The 17,588-nt window shown below is 50.6% G+C and overlaps 1 protein-coding gene across 1 annotated transcript in view; it reads left to right on the top strand.

Annotated features, from left to right (window-relative positions):
* The window catches only part of LOC116947521 (plexin-A2-like), a 300,758-nt gene that overhangs the window by 191,100 nt on the left and 92,070 nt on the right, over nucleotides 1–17,588 (top strand). The window contains 3 exon segments of the mRNA XM_032963364.2: nucleotides 6,823–7,032; nucleotides 8,121–8,214; nucleotides 8,680–8,951. Of these exon segments, the coding sequence (XP_032819255.2) occupies nucleotides 6,823–7,032; nucleotides 8,121–8,214; nucleotides 8,680–8,951 (576 nt within the window).

Here is a 17,588-nt window from a genome sequence, read left to right on the forward strand (position 1 = left end):
ATTCTCTTTGCCTCCACATCTTTTACCCCCCCACCTCCCCCCCACAGGTTTAATTAAAGCCCTCTAGCAAACGTATCGGGCCTGTGAGGTGCACGAGAGGACTGTGAATAAATAAACACGCGAATTAATAAATAACCATTGCAGCCCTCATAAAGAATGGAGCGACCACAGTGATCACAGGCTCGCGCGCGCACGCACGCGCGCGCTCCCGTGCGCGTGCGTTATCAGCCTAATGACAAAGCTACGATAAACATCCTTGGCAGCCACCTGGCATCCCACAAGGGCACTGCCTCGCGTCTCTCTCTCTCTGGGGACTTTCGGCTGGAAGAGTATTTCAAATACATAATGGTCGCGTCAAAGTTTGTTTTCACCAGCTTCCAACCCCTCTCCCGCTCCCCACTTGTCTTCCCCTCTCTCTCTCTCTCGATCGTCAACCCCCCTTTCCTCTCTCATATTTTAATGTTTTATCCTCGGCCTGTCAGGTAATGATGAGGGTGGGATGACCCTGAACACCCCCGCCACCTGCCAGTGTCTCCTCCTCCCAAGCCGCCACCACCGCCCTCCAGTTGTCGCGGCGGGGCATCAGCGTGATGGGGTTGACCGTGGAAACAAATTAAGTCCAAGGCACACAGGAATAGTTATGGTGTAGAGGTGTACAAAGAGGATGTATATACTATCGGTAATGACAGTCGCTGACGGCTACTGCATCGGACGTTTTCAGATACGCTTCTGGGGCCGTCTGGAACGCTCTTTCTTCCGATATTAGGAAGCCACTGGAGCTGTGCATTTTGAAACCATCTCGATTGTAAACTCATTTCTTTAGAACTGCTTTTTGTGTTTAGTTTATTTTTGTCCGTTTCCCGCACTTCCGATGAGCGGGGAATCGGTTGAAAACTAATTGCACAATGCGCCAGCTGCCAGCCGCCCAAAATAACTAGATCACTTTAGCCTGGCAAACTCGCAGGACATGCATAATAATAACAACAATACAGGATGTTGACTTAAAGTTTTCGTGACTGCAGGAATTCATATTCTTTTGGTCTTTCGGTAAAGTCACGTAGATAGGTAACATTAATACTAATAAAATGATGACGATCGCTTGTGTTGTGATCGAAACGTCGTAGTTTTTTGTTTATTTTATCATGAATAATGTGAACCTTTCTACGTGACTTTACCGAAAGACCTAAAGAATAACAATACAGGAGTTAACTTTCATATGCAGCATTGTTCATGCAAACAGCACAGCCGAAATGCCGAAAATCGCAGGGCCGAAGGCTTCAAACCCCACAAACAAATTAAACTCACAAACAAAAAAATGTAAATTCCCCGACGATATTAAAATTCAAACAGAAATTTAAAACCACGAAGCTGAAACTAAACTTGAGAGAAGCACTCCGAAGGAAAACATGTCAGTGGGGAGGGTAAATTATTCAGAAAATAATTTAACACGATTTATTCGAGGATACATCAAATCAGATAGCTAAGGACAACACAACGATGACAATGGGCAGCAGAATTACCCCAAACCTCGATAACTGCTGGGCTCAAGCACCACATATTAACGATAACAAAACTAAAAATGCACCACAATCATCAGTAACGCTACGTGGCCTTGAGAAAAAAATACATGTGTGTAATTGGTGACGTTTCAGGCAATGGCCCTTCTTCGTAGCTCATGAGCAGAAATGCCACAGAGACTGAGTGGATCATTAATAATGAGGTAGAGATTCTACTTGTTTACACCGTGGGGCCTGATCGAGAATTACATTTGAAAACATTTTATGATCACCAGGTATTATTTTTCATTTACTCTGTGCAGGAATAGTTACAGTGATAGTAGCAATTGAGTAAGAGACAAATCGTTCAATAATCACAAAAGTATTACTAAATAAACTAATTTATGTTCAAAGTAAAATGTTTCTGCTGCCACATTAAATTGGAGGGTGGGGTGGTGGGGGGGGGGAGATTTGTTTTCATGAGAACTCGGCACGATCCACAGAACGAACTACTTTAGTTAGCAGGTAAAGCCCACTGAATTGACTCTTTTGTTTTCACAGGCGACATGGGTACACGTGATGATAGCTCATCATCGAAATGGCTGATATAATGATCATAACACGTGGAAATGCATAGTGGCAGCCAAATAATCTAACCGCACGTTGTTTCTAAATGTGTGGGCGGGTGGGGGGGGGGGAGCCGGAGGAGAAAAATCCACGAGACCACCACGGGAAGTGAGAGAACACGCGGACTCCAATTATACAACAACGGGCATTGTCAGGGTCCCGGATCGAACCGTTGACCTCCTGCGTACCAGGCGAAGGAGATGTTATCTCCCCGCCACAACGGCGCACCGAGCAATGCATTCATAAATAGCTAAAGGCGCAGCCCTGCAATATCTTACGCCGCTGACGGTGGACGGGTCTACGCTAGAGAGCCTCTCTAGAGCGTGTTTTGTCCTACTTGTCCACGTTGGCCTCACCTCTTGCAAGATGTGGCGGGTGACTCACACTTTTCCCAGCCACGCGCGACCTTCCCATCGGTGCAACAACTGTGGTGAACCCAGACATACTGATGGGTGGACAGAGGCGCGGGGGACTTCCAACAACAACAACAACACGAACAAAAACACTTGCACCGATGGTTCAAGTACTGCGGCGTGAGACGGAATCGAGCCGGTGACCTCTGGTATTGCAAGTCCTGTCCGGCATCAGGATCATGGACACAGATCCTGGCTGCTATGTATGTGTGTTGAACTTCTTTCGCGCCGTACGTAGCCAACCGTGCTAATCGGTGGTGAGGGGTTGATAATGATGAGTATCTTCACCGTCGTTGTCGGTGGGCCGCGATCAATCCACCGCTGGACGAAGGGCTTCGCCAAATCCGTCGTCGCCAAATCCGTCGTCGCAATCCCAGAGCGCTGGCCATGACGCCAAGGCTGCATCATCTCAAACAGAATCAACCGTGCACATTTAGCAAATTCGTACGCAGTGGGGTGGAGAGGGTGGTGGGCGGGGGGCGGCCGGGGAGGAGTTGGGGGGGAGGCAGAGGAAGCGACGAGGTGGGGGTTGGGCATGGGTGGTGGTCGGCAAAAAAAAAACCGCAACAAAAAATAAAAAACGTGAGTAATTAGTAGCAAAAACAAGAAAATTCACTTTAGCGGAGTAATTATGCAATTAAGCGCGCGTTTGCTGGGCGGGTTTTTATTTTCGGTGGCATCTCTATTTGTTAAATTAATCTTTCCTGCTGCGCGGGTTTGTAAACTGTAAAAGGAGGCTTAATTGCCACTGAAATGAGAGTGCGGTGCGGCAGATTTTTCAGACTTCCTTCGCCGGTAGGGCTTCGATTTACATACGGCCGTGTACCCTCCGGTGGCTGACGCTGCTGCCAAAGTGCACTGTTTAATGTAAACAAATGAAACCCCGTAAAAAAATTCATAACTGCAAATATTATCGCCACCCCCTCCACCAACATCGCCTCCGCCGCTAAAATCCCCCAGTCCCGAAATGTCTCAATCAATACATCAGAAAGACCAGCAGCTGTGTGCGGTTAGGAGGGAGGAGGGTGGGAGGTGAAACTAAAACGGAAAATCGTCGCGATTTTTTTTTGGGGAGGGTGGGGGGGGGGTGGAGAGAGTGCGCAGCAATCGCGATATTTCGCCGTTCGGCAAAAAAGTTAACTGGCCGAAAAAAAGAATAAAAAATCAATCGGACGGGAGACAAGGACCCTTAATCACCACACACGTTGCGCCAGCTATCGCCGCGACGTCGTGCTTTTAAATTGCCGTTGAGGCTCGCGGCTCGGAAGGTGGCTCGCGGCTCCCAGGGGGGCTCGCGGCTCGGAAGGGGATTCGTGGCTCCAAGGGGTCTCGCGGCTCCGAGGGAGACTCGCGGCTCGGAGGAGGCTCTCTGCTCCGAGGGGGCTCGCGTTGCGGAGGGGCCTTGCGGCTCCAAGAGGGCTTGCGGCTCCGAGGGGGGTGGGGGTGGGGGCGCGGTCGGCTCGTGTGGGGGAGTCCACTCGCGAGTGAAGCCCACGGGCAAAATCCCGTCATCTCTCGTGCTCGCTTTTTCGCTCGCAATTTTGTCCGAGAGGGAGGTGGGGCGAGGGAGAGAGTGTGGGAGATAGAGAGGGGGAGAGAGAGGAAAAAAACCCAGAAAATATCGCCGTCTCCCGCTGCTCACTTCGTCTTCTTCTCGGAGTGAAATGCAAAGGTTCCGCTTGGCGGCGGTGCCTCTGCATACAAATTAATGATGAATAATAAATAAGCGAACATCACCCAAAAGATAAATGTTGTCTGCGACTACCGTGCGGAGGCTTTTAATTGCCAGGAGCAAAGAGAGAGAGAGGTTCAGATTTTCATAATTTTATTATATTACAGACCGCGTGTTTACGTCTGCCTGCGACTTGGCTCGGTTATTAAACACACGCTCTGCGAACACGCGAACTCCGCACGCCTCTGCCACCCACCGACCACGCGGGCACAAACTCACACCCACCCCCTCCCTTCACGTACTCGCAAATCATCGCCGCTCCACGCCTCACCATGGTCACCTCACCATGGTCACCTCACCACCCACGTGGCCATACTCTCACCACCCCGGACCAAACCTCACCATCAGTAGCGTGACGAGTGTGGGGCCAGGGGGTGTCTTGCCCCACCCCCCACCCCCTCTCTCCCCCCCTTGACAACCACCATGACGAGATATGTTTTCGACTGCAGCAGTGTTAAAGAACAACAGCTCGGTTTATTATATTTTTTTTTACAAAAATGCTCGGTGGCTTGATGAGCACAAGATGAGCCGCGATCTATATCAGCGCAGGTGCTGCTGTGCGAGACAAGTAAAATATTGGGGCCACAGCTGAGCGATTGGCGCACCCTCCTGAGCTGATAGTGTCGTTACTATATCACTAATGATGTTGATTTGAAGCTTTCGTGACTGCAGAAATGCATACTCTTTGGTTCTTTCGGTAAAAGTCGCGTAGGTATAAAATAAAATAAATCACTTATACCTACGTGACTTTACCGAAATACCCAAAGAGTACGAATGATGTAGTATTGTAGTTACTATATCACTGATAATGTAGTTACTATATCACTGATAATGTAGTTACTATATCACTAATGATGTAGTTACTATGTCACTGATAATGTAGTTACTATATCACTGATAATGTAGTTACTATATCACTAATGATGTAGTTACTATATCACTAATGATGTAGTTACTATATCACTAATGATGTAGTTACTACGCCACTGATAATGTAGTTACTACGCCACTACTCACCTCTCCTCTCCATTCCTCACCCATTCCCAATTTTACCTCCTCACATTTTACGATGTACGATTCCTCACCACTCCTCAAGGCAATTCGCTCCACCTCACCGTGTCACATCGCAACTCTGCCTACCCAACAAGCTCCTCACCACCACCACTTACTAATCGCGTAAAGCCTTCACCACCATTCGTCACTGCACCTCGCCGTGCCCTCACCTCACTGCCGCGCATTGCGACTCAACAACCCACTTCGTCACCCGTACCTCACCATTCCTCACACCACCTCATCCCCCACACCCACCTCGCTACCACTCACCATATCTCACTGCCCTTCAACACCCGCTGACCTCAGCCACTCACCGCTTCTCACCCTCATGACCGCGTCTCGCTGCACCTCACCCAACATTTCCCACGATTCACAATCCCTCACCTGGCCACCTCACTGGCCCTCACAACTCCTCACCTCCCCATCTCACCACTCCAACCCTCTCCCCTCCTCATCCAATATGACCACCGCTCTCCACGTCTCCTCGTCACCCACCAACCACCTCAGCTCACCTCTTTACCCCCCAACCCCCTTAACACCTCTCGTCATCCCGCATCTCACCACCCTGCACCTCACCTCTCAACCCCCCGCTCCACTCCTTCTCCTCACCCAACGATTCACAATCCCTCACCTGACCACCTCACTCTCCCTCACTGTCCCTCACCTAACCACCTCACTCTCCCTCACTGTCCCTCACCTGACCACCTCACTCTCCCTCACAATCCCTCACCTGAACAACTAACTCTCCCTCACAATCCCTCACCTGACCACCTCACTCTCCCTCACAATCCCTCACCTGACCACCTCACTCTCCCTCACAATCCCTCACCTGACCACCTCACTCTCCCTCACAATCCCTCACCTGACCACCTCACTCTCCCTCACAATCCCTCACCTGACCACCTCACTCTCCCTCACAATCCCTCACCTGAACAACTAACTCTCCCTCACAATCCCTCACCTGACCACCTCACTCTCCCTCACAATCCCTCACCTGACCACCTCACTCTCCCTCACTGTCCCTCACCTAACCACCTCACTCTCCCTCACAATCCCTCACCTGAACAACTAACTCTCCCTCACAATCCCTCACCTGACCACCTCACTCTCCCTCACAATCCCTCACCTGACCACCTCACTCTCCCTCACTGTCCCTCACCTAACCACCTCACTCTCCCTCACAATCCCTCACCTGACCACCTCACTCTCCCTCACAATCCCTCACCTGACCACCTCACTCTCCCTCACTGTCCCTCACCTAACCACCTCACTCTCCCTCACAATCCCTCACCTGACCAACTAACTCTCCCTCACAATCCCTCACCTGACCAACTAACTCTCCCTCACAGTTCCTCACCTAACCACCTCACTCTCCCTCACAATCCCTCACCCCCATGCACCTCAACACACCATCCTTACCCCACCTCACTACACCTCACAACCTCTCCCCCGCCCCTCACCAACTCCCCACAATCCTCCTCTTCCCCTCCCCCCTCCACAGCTGTGCCCCCAGCTGGTGGCAGCGCCGGGCGGCTCGGAGCTGCTGCTGCCCGCTGGCAGGGAGCGCCGAGTCGCCATCGGGGCCCGCAACCTCCCCCAGCCCCAGTCGGGGCAGCGCGCCTACTCCTGCGCCCTGCGCGTGCAGGGCGCCACGCTCAGGGTGCCCGCTCTGCGCTTCAACAGCTCCAGCGTGCAGTGCCAAGACGCCACGGTGAGCCGAGGCGCCCCACGCCTCACCCGCGTCCCGAGCCTCACTCGCCCGTGACTCACTCGCCCGAGCGACGCCTCACATGCATCCCGAGCCTCGCTCACCCGTCACTCACCGCACTCACCGTTATCGCTCACTCTTAGCCCTCATTGCATTTCACCACCAGAACTCACCATCACCACCCACCAGACCTCACCATCACCACTCACTGTCCCTCTCCGCCTCTCTGCCCCTAACCATCCTTCACCCCACCTCACTATCCTTCACCCCACCTCACCGTCTCTTGCCATTCCTCTCAAATGTGCTACCTTTGAGCCTCCGTCGTGTTCATTAAATACTTTGGGAGACAAACGCAACGTTGGGAAACGTAACAGAATCCGTGCGCGAGCGTGGTTTTTCCTTTCACTACTTCGCTTTTATTTCCACACCGACCGCTGGCGCCGTTGTGGCCAGGCGGGGCGGCATCGCTGTCCAGCGGATTCGCGTTCGCTGCCTGTTGCAGAGGTCCACGCTTCAAGTCCAGCAGGCCGCCCTGATTAATACTGCGGTGTGGGTGGAATAATAACCTCCCCGATACCATGCCCCATCAGCTCCACTCACAATGGGCGTTAAAGATCCCGTGTCGGCCATAGTGCGCTCATGTCAAGCATGCAAATTTGTCAAATTCGAAAACTACACCACAAATTGTCCATATCGGATAAACTAATGCCCCCTGGTCACTCTAGCAAACGAGACTCATCCTGGTCTCTTGAGTTCTCAGCCGGTGGCGAGATGTTAACAACCTCGCCTGATATACAGGAGGTAGTGAGTTCAATACCGACCCTGACGCCTGCTGTATATTTTGAGTTTGCATGTTCTCCCCATGGTCGCGTGGATTTCTCTCCGGGTCCTCCGGTTTTTATCTCCACATTTAGAAACATGCGTATAGAGTTATTGGCTGCTACTTTGGTGAGCTATCATTTGTTGCCAGGTCGCTTCTGAAAAAGAGCTATATAGTTCAGTGGGCCTTTCCTGGTAAAATAAAAAAAAAATACTTCCAACGTGAAGCTTGACACCGCGATCGCATCCCCTCCGCTCCCACCCCCGCGCAGTACAACTACGACGGCGACTTCAGCAACCTAACGGTGGAGTTCTCCATCACGTGGAACGGAGGCTTCACCATCGACAACCCGGCCAACATCACGAGTAAGCGGGGAGCGAGCGAGCGAGCGTGCGTGCCGTAGCGTGGTTTCGTCCCGTGATGGGAGTCGAACTCGGCAAGGGGCCAGGTCTGCGGTGCCTGCGGTGGCGTCGCGTGGTCGGCACACGGGCTCTGGTGCAAGGAGCTCATCGAGGGTTTCCATGTCCACTTTATTCCGACCAGAGTTCAAGTTTAGTTGTTTAATGTGGCGGCACGGTGGAACCAACGCTCAGGATAGGCCACGATTTCACGTGAGACGCGCGGCCACTTTTGTGGCTGACGAAGGTCTTGGACTGTGCTCGGCATGGTGGTGCCCTCGATGATGATGATGATGGTGACAATGATGATAACGGTAGTGATAATGATGATGATTATGTTGATGATGATAGTGACGACGATGATGATGATGACAATGATGACGGCGCCGATGATGGTGACGATAATGATGGTGTGACGATCGACACTCGCAGTCTCGCTCTACAAGTGCTGGGCGTCGCGCGACACGTGCGGACGCTGTCTGAGCGCCGACAAGCGGTTCGAGTGTGGCTGGTGCGGCGGTGGCCGCGCTGCTGCAGCTGCCGCTGGCGGTGCGGCTGCTGGGAACAGCGGTGGCGGTGGCGGGCGGTGCACACTGAAGCAGGACTGCCCAAACGACCGCTGGCTTCAGCGGGGAGAGGAGGAGGAGGAGGAGGATGAGGAGGAGGCAGCTCCGACTCGCTGTCCCAACCCGCGCATCTCCCAGGTGCGCTCAGTCGGCGATGTCTCCCGGTCTGATTATTTCCTCGTTGTGGATTTTTTTATTTGTACGATTTTTTAACTTATTTTTTCATCTTTCTTTCACTCGTAATACCAAACAATGCATGTACAGCCAGTTTCTATCATTCCTCTTGCTGGTCGACCGTGGGTTGACATTTTGACCACGCTTCAGCACGCCGAATACGCGGGCCCAGCACCGGCTTATCTCTCGATCGCCACTGATGTTATCCGTGGCCAAGATATGAAGGCGGGTCGCCAGGTTCGTGGCACAGCGCGCTGCTCGCCGCGCCCACACCTGCGCGTCTATTCGCTCATACAAATACAAAGATGCCCGTATAGATTTCATAGACTTTTTAGGCAAGTGCTGTAAGCGGTACGCAGGCGGGTGGGTGGCCAACACCACGCCCGACCGCCTTTGTCTCCCCAGTGGCGATGTTTTGCACACCACACTAGGTACTCATTTAGGGGAGGATCAGTGACCGGCTCAGATACGGTTCAGATAATCGTCGCTGGTGTTGGCCGTGAGCAGGAGTCAAACTCGTAGCGCAGCGCGCTAAACCGCCACGCTGCCACTCTCCACACACACACACGTTGTGGGGCAATGCACACGCACACACACACACACATAGTGATGCGATCAATCTCGCAGGGCCAGACGAAGGCACATTTAGGGCTTCTCAGAGGATCGCCAAACTCAGGTCGCATGACTCATGTGCAACAGACCGCCGCAGACTGCCGCCACCCTCAGTGAAACTTCACACCCGTTTTCTTTGGTTCTTTCGGTAAAGTCACGTAGAATGAGAATAAAATAATAAATTAATGAAATAAAATAACACAAAATTCTCACGACGTTTCGGCCACAACACGAGTGTTGTTTTATTAATTTATTATTGTATTCTCATTCTACGTGACTTTACCGAAAGAACCAAAGAAGATGAATCCTTGCAGTCACGAAAGCTTTAAATCGAAATTCACACCCGTTGTTTTTTTTTTTATTTCGTTTTCCTTCGCCGTTTGTGAAATCCTCTGCCGCAGCTTTAATCTAACGCATCTTTGTCTCGTCTGTAAATACACGCTAATAGGCGAGCGGAAAAGAGGGCGAGCAAGCAATCGGGCGCGCTCGTATTAGTGAGCGGCGGATTCCTGCCGCTGGGATTAGTGTGAGTTGTTGCGGTGAGCCCCAGCGTTTCCGTCTAAAGTCAGCTTACCGACTATGAGCCACGCCGATAAGTAGCTTGCGAAACGCACTCCATTGTCTTCCCTTCTGAGCCGCAATACCCCACGTTGAGACCCCAGGAAAGCCGGGCCCCCTACTGGTGGATTTCCCAGCTCCACGTGGCTACCCTCGATGGGGCTCTTGGGTATGGGGTCGGCGGGGGGGGGGTTAGGGCGGGGGGCGACTCAGGCCCTCTTGTGAATTCTAAGTCAAGTAACATTGGTGCAATGTTTGATCTCAGTTAACATTCTACCGTTACTCGTTCTGTCTTGAGTTGAACATTTGATTAAAGTCCCCCCCCCCTTCCCCAGAGTGGTTGTATACTCCTCTTTTCAACAACAACAAATATAACCACAACTTTGTTATTTGTCTTCACATGTAAATCATTAATATTGTGTTCGTCTATCGACCCATTGGCTCTACAGACCAAAATTATATTTCGCACCTCCTATTCGGGTGGTTGGCTAGATACGGTGCGAAAGAAGTTCAACATGCATGCATACATTATCCAGCAGAATGTTTTTAACCAAACAAACTCTGGACAAGTTTTGACCATTCTGGGTCTCATAAGCAAAGTCAGGCTTGTTAAAGCAAATACTGCTGTAGGAGCAGCTATCGCTAATAAGGGCATTCCATTTAGAATATGGAACCCCGTTTAACACGAGAAACAGCGCCATACACAAACTCATTATGCGTTGCCGTGGGGCATTATGGGTTAAGGAACAATCTATATTTTATTAAAATATTCTTATATTATATTCTATTTACCCTTGAAACACGCTCACACAACCATGTGTGGTGGTGGTTACATGCACCTTTGATCAAGCGTTTGCCAAGCGAAGATTGGTGGTTCACGCAGAGATTTTGAGAATTGAGAAACTCCCAAACCGGCTGCGAAGCGAGGAGGTGACCCGGGAAAGAGGCAGTAAGTACAGCAAGTAGGTTTGTGATACCTCGTCTGTGCAGTGGCCCTTTGAGTGGTATCTGCTGGCTGTGACTGGTGGGTTATTACCGGGTTCTCCGGTTTGCTCCCACTCACTTGTTTCAAATTGTAACCGACTAAAAATCCCAATGTAGCAGGACCCTGCTTGGGGAGGAAGTGAAAAAAATAAACATTAAATACCAGAATCGGTGAGTCCCTTTACTGCGTCAGCAATATATATCATTGTGTAATATTATTATTATTATTATTTTATATACAATTAATGTTTTTACAGTAAATTAATTGAAGTCTCACTTAAGGCGGCATTTTCAATTTGCTCACGCGGGGCGTTTGCCTGATGCTCTGGCTGCCTCACATTTGCCTAAGTACAGCGGTCTCTGTCTTATTGTGTCATATTTTAATAAGAAGCCGAGCGCGAATGCCACACTCGCTTAATAGCCTCATACATCACCGCGGGGCGTAATTGAATCAAGTGATGTCCTAAATTCCTTTATCTTTTTTTATCAATTAAATATTTATTATTGAATCCCATTTGGTGGGGCGGGGGGGGGATAAGGGAGGCGCGGAGGGGGGGGGGCGCAGTGGGGGTGTTCTGACCGCCCCCCCCCGTTAAGCTTGGCGTGTAGTTTCTGCGTAGGATTAGTTATTTCTGGAAGTGTGTGCTAGAGGGGAGTGGGGAGGGGCAGTGGTGGTTGTAGAGTGGTAAATGGCGCCGCAATAATTACCACCACCGCTTTCCTAACGCTTCGAGGTGGGCGGGTGGGGGGGGAAGAAAAACAAAGCGATACAAAAGCCACGACGATCATCCTGAACCGATCCGATGACGACTGAAGAACAATTATCACCGGCAGTTAATTATTGTCTTTTGATCCTTCCCCCCCCTCCGCCCGCCCACCACCCCGGCCACTTACCTCTCGTTATTGTCCGCCTCTCTCGTTAGAGGCCTCCTTCGCTTGCCCGTTGGCAATTATTTACAGCGAGGGCCCCTCTCTTCAGTTAAACGCCTTCGATGGGGCTCGCAGGGGGGACTCGTTCAGCCCTGCGGTTAGCGCCTCGGCCTCTAACCCGCCTCAGAAGACGGGGTGCTGGCGATAGGAACTTAAACTAGAAACTATTTTTTTTTATTTGACCAGGTAAGGCCCAGCTCTTTTTGTTTGTCAGAAGAGACCAGGCTGCTCTCACAAACGATAGCGCAACGAGAAGTGGCTCATCATCGTGTGGAAAATCATAGCAGCCAAAACACTATGGACGCACGTGGAGGGAAAACCCGGGGGGGGGGACCTGAAGGAAAATCGCCGGGACCAACGGAAAGAGAGAGAGAGAGAGGCACGCAAACACCAAATATAATATACAACAGGCGTCAGGATCGGGATTGAACCCACGCGACCTCCTGTATACCAAGCAAGGGAGTTAACATCTCGTCGGACCGCGCGCAAACACACCGACGCTGCGGATTCGCTTAAGTGTCGCCAGAGAGAGTCATTTTCCTCGCGCCAAGTGTTGCTCATTGCGCTATTCGCATCGTCTTGCGCCGACTCTCCCGACGCCGCTCCATTTGCGCATAAACGGCGAAAACGTGCAAAATTACGCTGTTAAATGGGAGGTAAAATGGGCTCTGTCACATCTCGTCTAGGGGGCGGGGGGGTGGGGGGTTACGTGGGTGGCGAGGGGAGGGAGAATGTAAGAGGGTTCTTTTCTGGTGGATGCCCAAGGACTTCCAATGCCGCGTCAGTCACGGGCGGCGGAGGCGGGGGGGTGGTGGGTGTTTGACCATACTTCACCACGTTGGTCAGTGCGGGTTAGTGACGTGGTGGGGGGGGGGGCAGGACTGCGTTAAGATCGTCACGTGCCCACTGATGTTAGCGGCATTCTCTATCATTCATTCGTAAAAGGCGAAGGTGCGGCACTGCAATCGCTTGTTCACGGCCCTACCGCTAGAAGAAGAAATTCCCCCACTTGGGGAAAGACTAAGAAGCCCTGCCATCTCGAGAGGCTTTGGCCTACTCTTCCACACTGGCCAGAAAAGAGGTCGGACTACCGACGCCTTACACCATCACAGGCGACCTGCCGATCATAGAAAAGCTGCGGTGCAGTAATGTTGTATACAGTTGCTGGGTTGAGAGAGGCGGCGGCGGTGGTGGTGGTGGTGGGTGATGGAGGAGAGGGATTTAAGGAACTCGCACCATTGTTTCGACTACCGCACCGGGAGATCGAATCGAGCCGGCGACCTCTGGATTGCCAAGTCTCGTTCGCTGATATGTAAACCTTTTCAGCACTGTGGCAGCGATCCCCACCATAACGATACTCATCGTCATCATACAAAGGCGGCACGTATGTATTTTAAATAGGAAATACAAACGGCGACGTCACGTGCAAATCTTGCCAAGTTTGACAATCGCCCCATGATTTACCAATTTGCAAACGGAAAGGCACTTCCGATACCATCGAGGGGATGGCAAAGTAGACCTGCCGGTTAAACGAGACGATAAAAGGGTAAAAACCTATTACTATATCTTGTTACTGGCAAATGAGGTCTCATAATGTAAGTGCTTACCCCGAGCTCTCAATACTCTGATGGTGCGCTGTTTTTGAGTTGTACGCCTTTTGGCACCTTCTGGTCCAACACCAGTGGAGACTGGGCTCTAAGAAAAGCCGTCTCGGGTGGTGGACTAATCAAATTCAAGGACAGTGCATATTATCAGAGTTGTCTTTTTTGTTTGCATTTTGACTACTTATTGCAAACATGATCCCTTGTATAAAGGTGTCAGTTTTTGTTCCAGATAAAAGGGTAAAAACCTATTACTATATCTCAGAAATAATTACAGGAGCGATAAACACATTGTTGTTGCTTTGGGAGTCGGTGCCGCTTAGAATGTTTCCGGTGGCGCTTTCTGCCCCCATGATTCATTTCAGATAATTTTATTTCCATCCAAGCAATGAAAATCCGGGCGGACTGGTAAACACGCGGTAAAGCGCCCCCCCCCCCCCCCCCACCCACCATCTTGTCCAGATCTGGGACACATCCACGGAGATGGAGTGATGAAATCGGTCCACGCATTTTGGAATCCTGATAAGGGTGGCTTTGGGAGAAGCCTTCACTCGTCAGTGCATAGATCGAGGCTGATGATGATGATGATGACGACTACGATGACTAGCCCAACATAAATGAACTGAGCTGAATGAGCCAGAGGAAACGCCTCAAGAGCTTAAGGCAGAAGGAAGGGCGGCTGCAGCTCTTCACGACAAATTCGGGATCGCCTTCGCACACCGCCCTGCCCGCGTAGATGCCCGCGTAGGTGCCCGCGTAGGGACTCCCGCAGGGTACCCACGTGGGCGTTTGGCGTGCCACGGGCGAGGCATGACGACGCGAAGCGAAGAGTGGAACCAAAAGTGGAGAGTGGAACCAAAAGGGAGAGAAAGTCCGAGAGAGAGAGAATCTCGCCCGCCCGCCCGGCCGCCCGTGCGAATGAAGACCCGCGCCCTCGACGGAAACTGTGAGCGCGCGCTGCCGTACGGGCGGCGGCATGCGAGCGGCTTAATCGCTGTAAATAATCATCGGCGTTAGTTAAAAACTCATTGGACATTAACGACTTAATAATTGCCTTTCCCGTAATTGTAAGTGTGCTTTATTAACGAGGAAATGCTCGCGGAGTTAAGTGAGATTAAACTCTCGAGCGCCAAGCCGCGCGTTCATCTTCCGCCGCTTGAACAGCGGTGCCACGACGGAGTGCGTGGTGGGCATGGGGCCCACGTGGGCACGGGGCCCACGTGCGTACCGACCGGGGTTCCCACTTGTCCTGGTTTCCCCAGGATCGTCCTCTTTGTCGAGGAGGTTGCCGCTGTCCTGGAGAATCCGTGAGCCTTCTTGGGACATCAGAATCAGAATATTTCATTTATTCTGGAGGAATCCGATGAGGCGTCAAGCTCTTTTTCACAGATGTTCAGTTATTGTCAGTTTTAGAATATGAAGAATAACAGTAATATATGCATTGTTTGTGTCGGGTGGTGGAGGGTTACGTCACATTTATACTTTTGAGATCTAACCCAAAAACCTTAATTATTATTAATATTGGTCGCGAAAGCCTACGTGTTAAACGAACAGTAACATACGCAACTTGAGACCATGTATTTAAATGTAGCGGCCCCCATCCACCACCTGGCTCCTGCCCCTGGCCGACCCCCTTTGTCTTCCCAATGCGATTCCTCAAAACTTCTCGGTCCGCCAGCTTCCCTTCTCCCCCCCCCCCCCCAAACTACGACGGGACCTACCCCAAGCCCTCCGTAACACTGCTCTACTGTCACTACAACTACAGCTCCACCTTAAATAGTAACCCCATTCTTCATCTCGAACCATCATCAACCTATGTACAATTGTATAATTGCCTGTAAAGCGCTATAATGAATCTCGATAAGATAGCTCCGTCCTCTTTATTCCCATCCTAAGTCCCGGGTTTTCTTTGTGACCTCCGAGTTGGCAATCATACTCGGTGCAAGAAATGAAATGAGGGCTGCCATATCCATTTGCCCCCCACCACCACCCCCCTTTGTAAGCCAGTGCCTGAGCCCCCTCCATCATCGTGGGCGCCCCGGTGCAGTTGCACTGCCTGCACACTTGGCCAGCTATGCCACTGTTGCTGAATAATAACAATAATTATGGTTGGGCGGTGGTGGTGGTGCATTTCAGTTAAGTTCAGTTTCATGTATTAGGTATAGCCCTGTGAGCCATGTGGCTCTTGACTCGAGTGCAACCGCAACAAACAAAAACATGAACAAACATGAACAAACAACAGACGTGAAAAAAATCTTGACTTGAAGCTTTCGTGACTGCCGGAATTCATATTATTTGGGTATTTCGTTAAAGCCACGAAGGCAGGTAAAAATAACAAAATAATTAAACATCACGACGTTTCGATCGCAACACAAGCAATCGTCTCCAGGTGAAAAAATACAGCAGGCAGACTGCTGAGGCAGGACGAAACATAGCGAGAGAGGTACTGCAGCCAGAGGTTATAAAGGTTTGAGATGGGTACAACACAAGGGTAAGTGGGCGGGGCTAGAGATGGAATTTGCAAGTAAATGTAATGGTAGACTCCAATCCATGCTGTGTATGGAAAGCAAAAACATCAACAGAACCAGGGGTAGAGGGTAAAGGCCAAGTTTGAATGTGCCGGAGGTGCCTGCCCATTCAGTGCCCAAAGCAGAAATTATTTTTCGGGTGTGCGTCACGTAACTTACCGACCAAGCTTCACCGACTGAATGATATCACAGTCGTGTGAGATAATTGAGCTAATACACTAATTGCAATTAAGATTGTTTGAATTGTGTCATTAAATTTGAGAGTTTTGTTTGTTTGTTATTATAAGGATTTTAATTTCAGATGATATTTAGCGAATCAGGAGATCGCCTGGGCTACTTGGGGCCCTGCACTTTTGCTCCGTTTGCTTTTGGCCATTGCCAACCGCTATTGCCAACGTATTTTTGGAGCAATTGCAAAGTGAATTTTTTTACCGTACGGTACGATCACGCGGTTAGTTGTGATGCACTATCCGAAGTTGGCCATTGCTCAAAGGCGTGTCAGCATGGAGTAGACACATTGTTCATTTATCAACGATAGTGTAATTTGGGAGAATTTTTTTTTAATTGCAAAAAAAGGAGGTGGCTAGCATTGACAAACCCCCCCCCCCCAAAAAAAAAAAATGCAGGCAGCCAGCAAAACACATTTGTATTAATTTGTCACAATTAAATGACTTGCCAGCGTCGCGTGAATTTATTTCGCGCAGCAGCGCTGAGTTTGGCTCCTCCGTTCACGCGCCGCCCTGATGAATCGAACGGAGAGGGGGTGCCTGGCCTCCTCCAGTGATCATTTCGTTTGCGGAATTAGTGACGGAGAACAGCCGTCGGAAGGTGATTACATTCATTTTGTTACTTGGTTTTTAGCCAAACGACTGAAACTGCGAGCGGAGGAAAACATCGTCAGGGCGTGACGATGGGGACCACGCTGCTTGCACAGCCACCAAAGACGACAGTCGGAATGAAGATGCAGTCTGGAGATAAAGAATCGATAAAGAATCGATTTCTTATTTCATGTAACCGACGGCAGTGCATCGAGGAAGATCACACATGGCAATTGGCTACATAGGCATACACAGAGATTTACCGAGGTCACTGATCGGCCGACCTCATATTATTTGAAGAGAGAAAAAAAAATCGCAACTCAACACCACATACGTCAATAACACCGTGCGGCCTTCAAAGGTAAAAAAAACATGTTGACGTTTCAGGCAATGGCCCTTCTTCGGAGCACACAGAGAGGCCAGAGAGAGGTGGAGGCGAGGGAAGCAGAGGAACATTGCCTGAAAAATCGACTTTTATAACTATTTCCTTTTTAAGGGCACACAGTTGTCATTGACGAACGTGTTGAGTTGTTGGCTGTGTTTGTGCGCTACTGCCAATACAGCAACAAC

Source organism: Petromyzon marinus, chromosome 30 (assembly GCF_048934315.1).
Source record: "Petromyzon marinus isolate PM22_M1 ecotype Great Lakes invasive population chromosome 30, UKy_Petmar_22M1.pri1.0, whole genome shotgun sequence".
NCBI classification, from domain to species: Eukaryota; Metazoa; Chordata; class Hyperoartia; order Petromyzontiformes; family Petromyzontidae; genus Petromyzon; species Petromyzon marinus.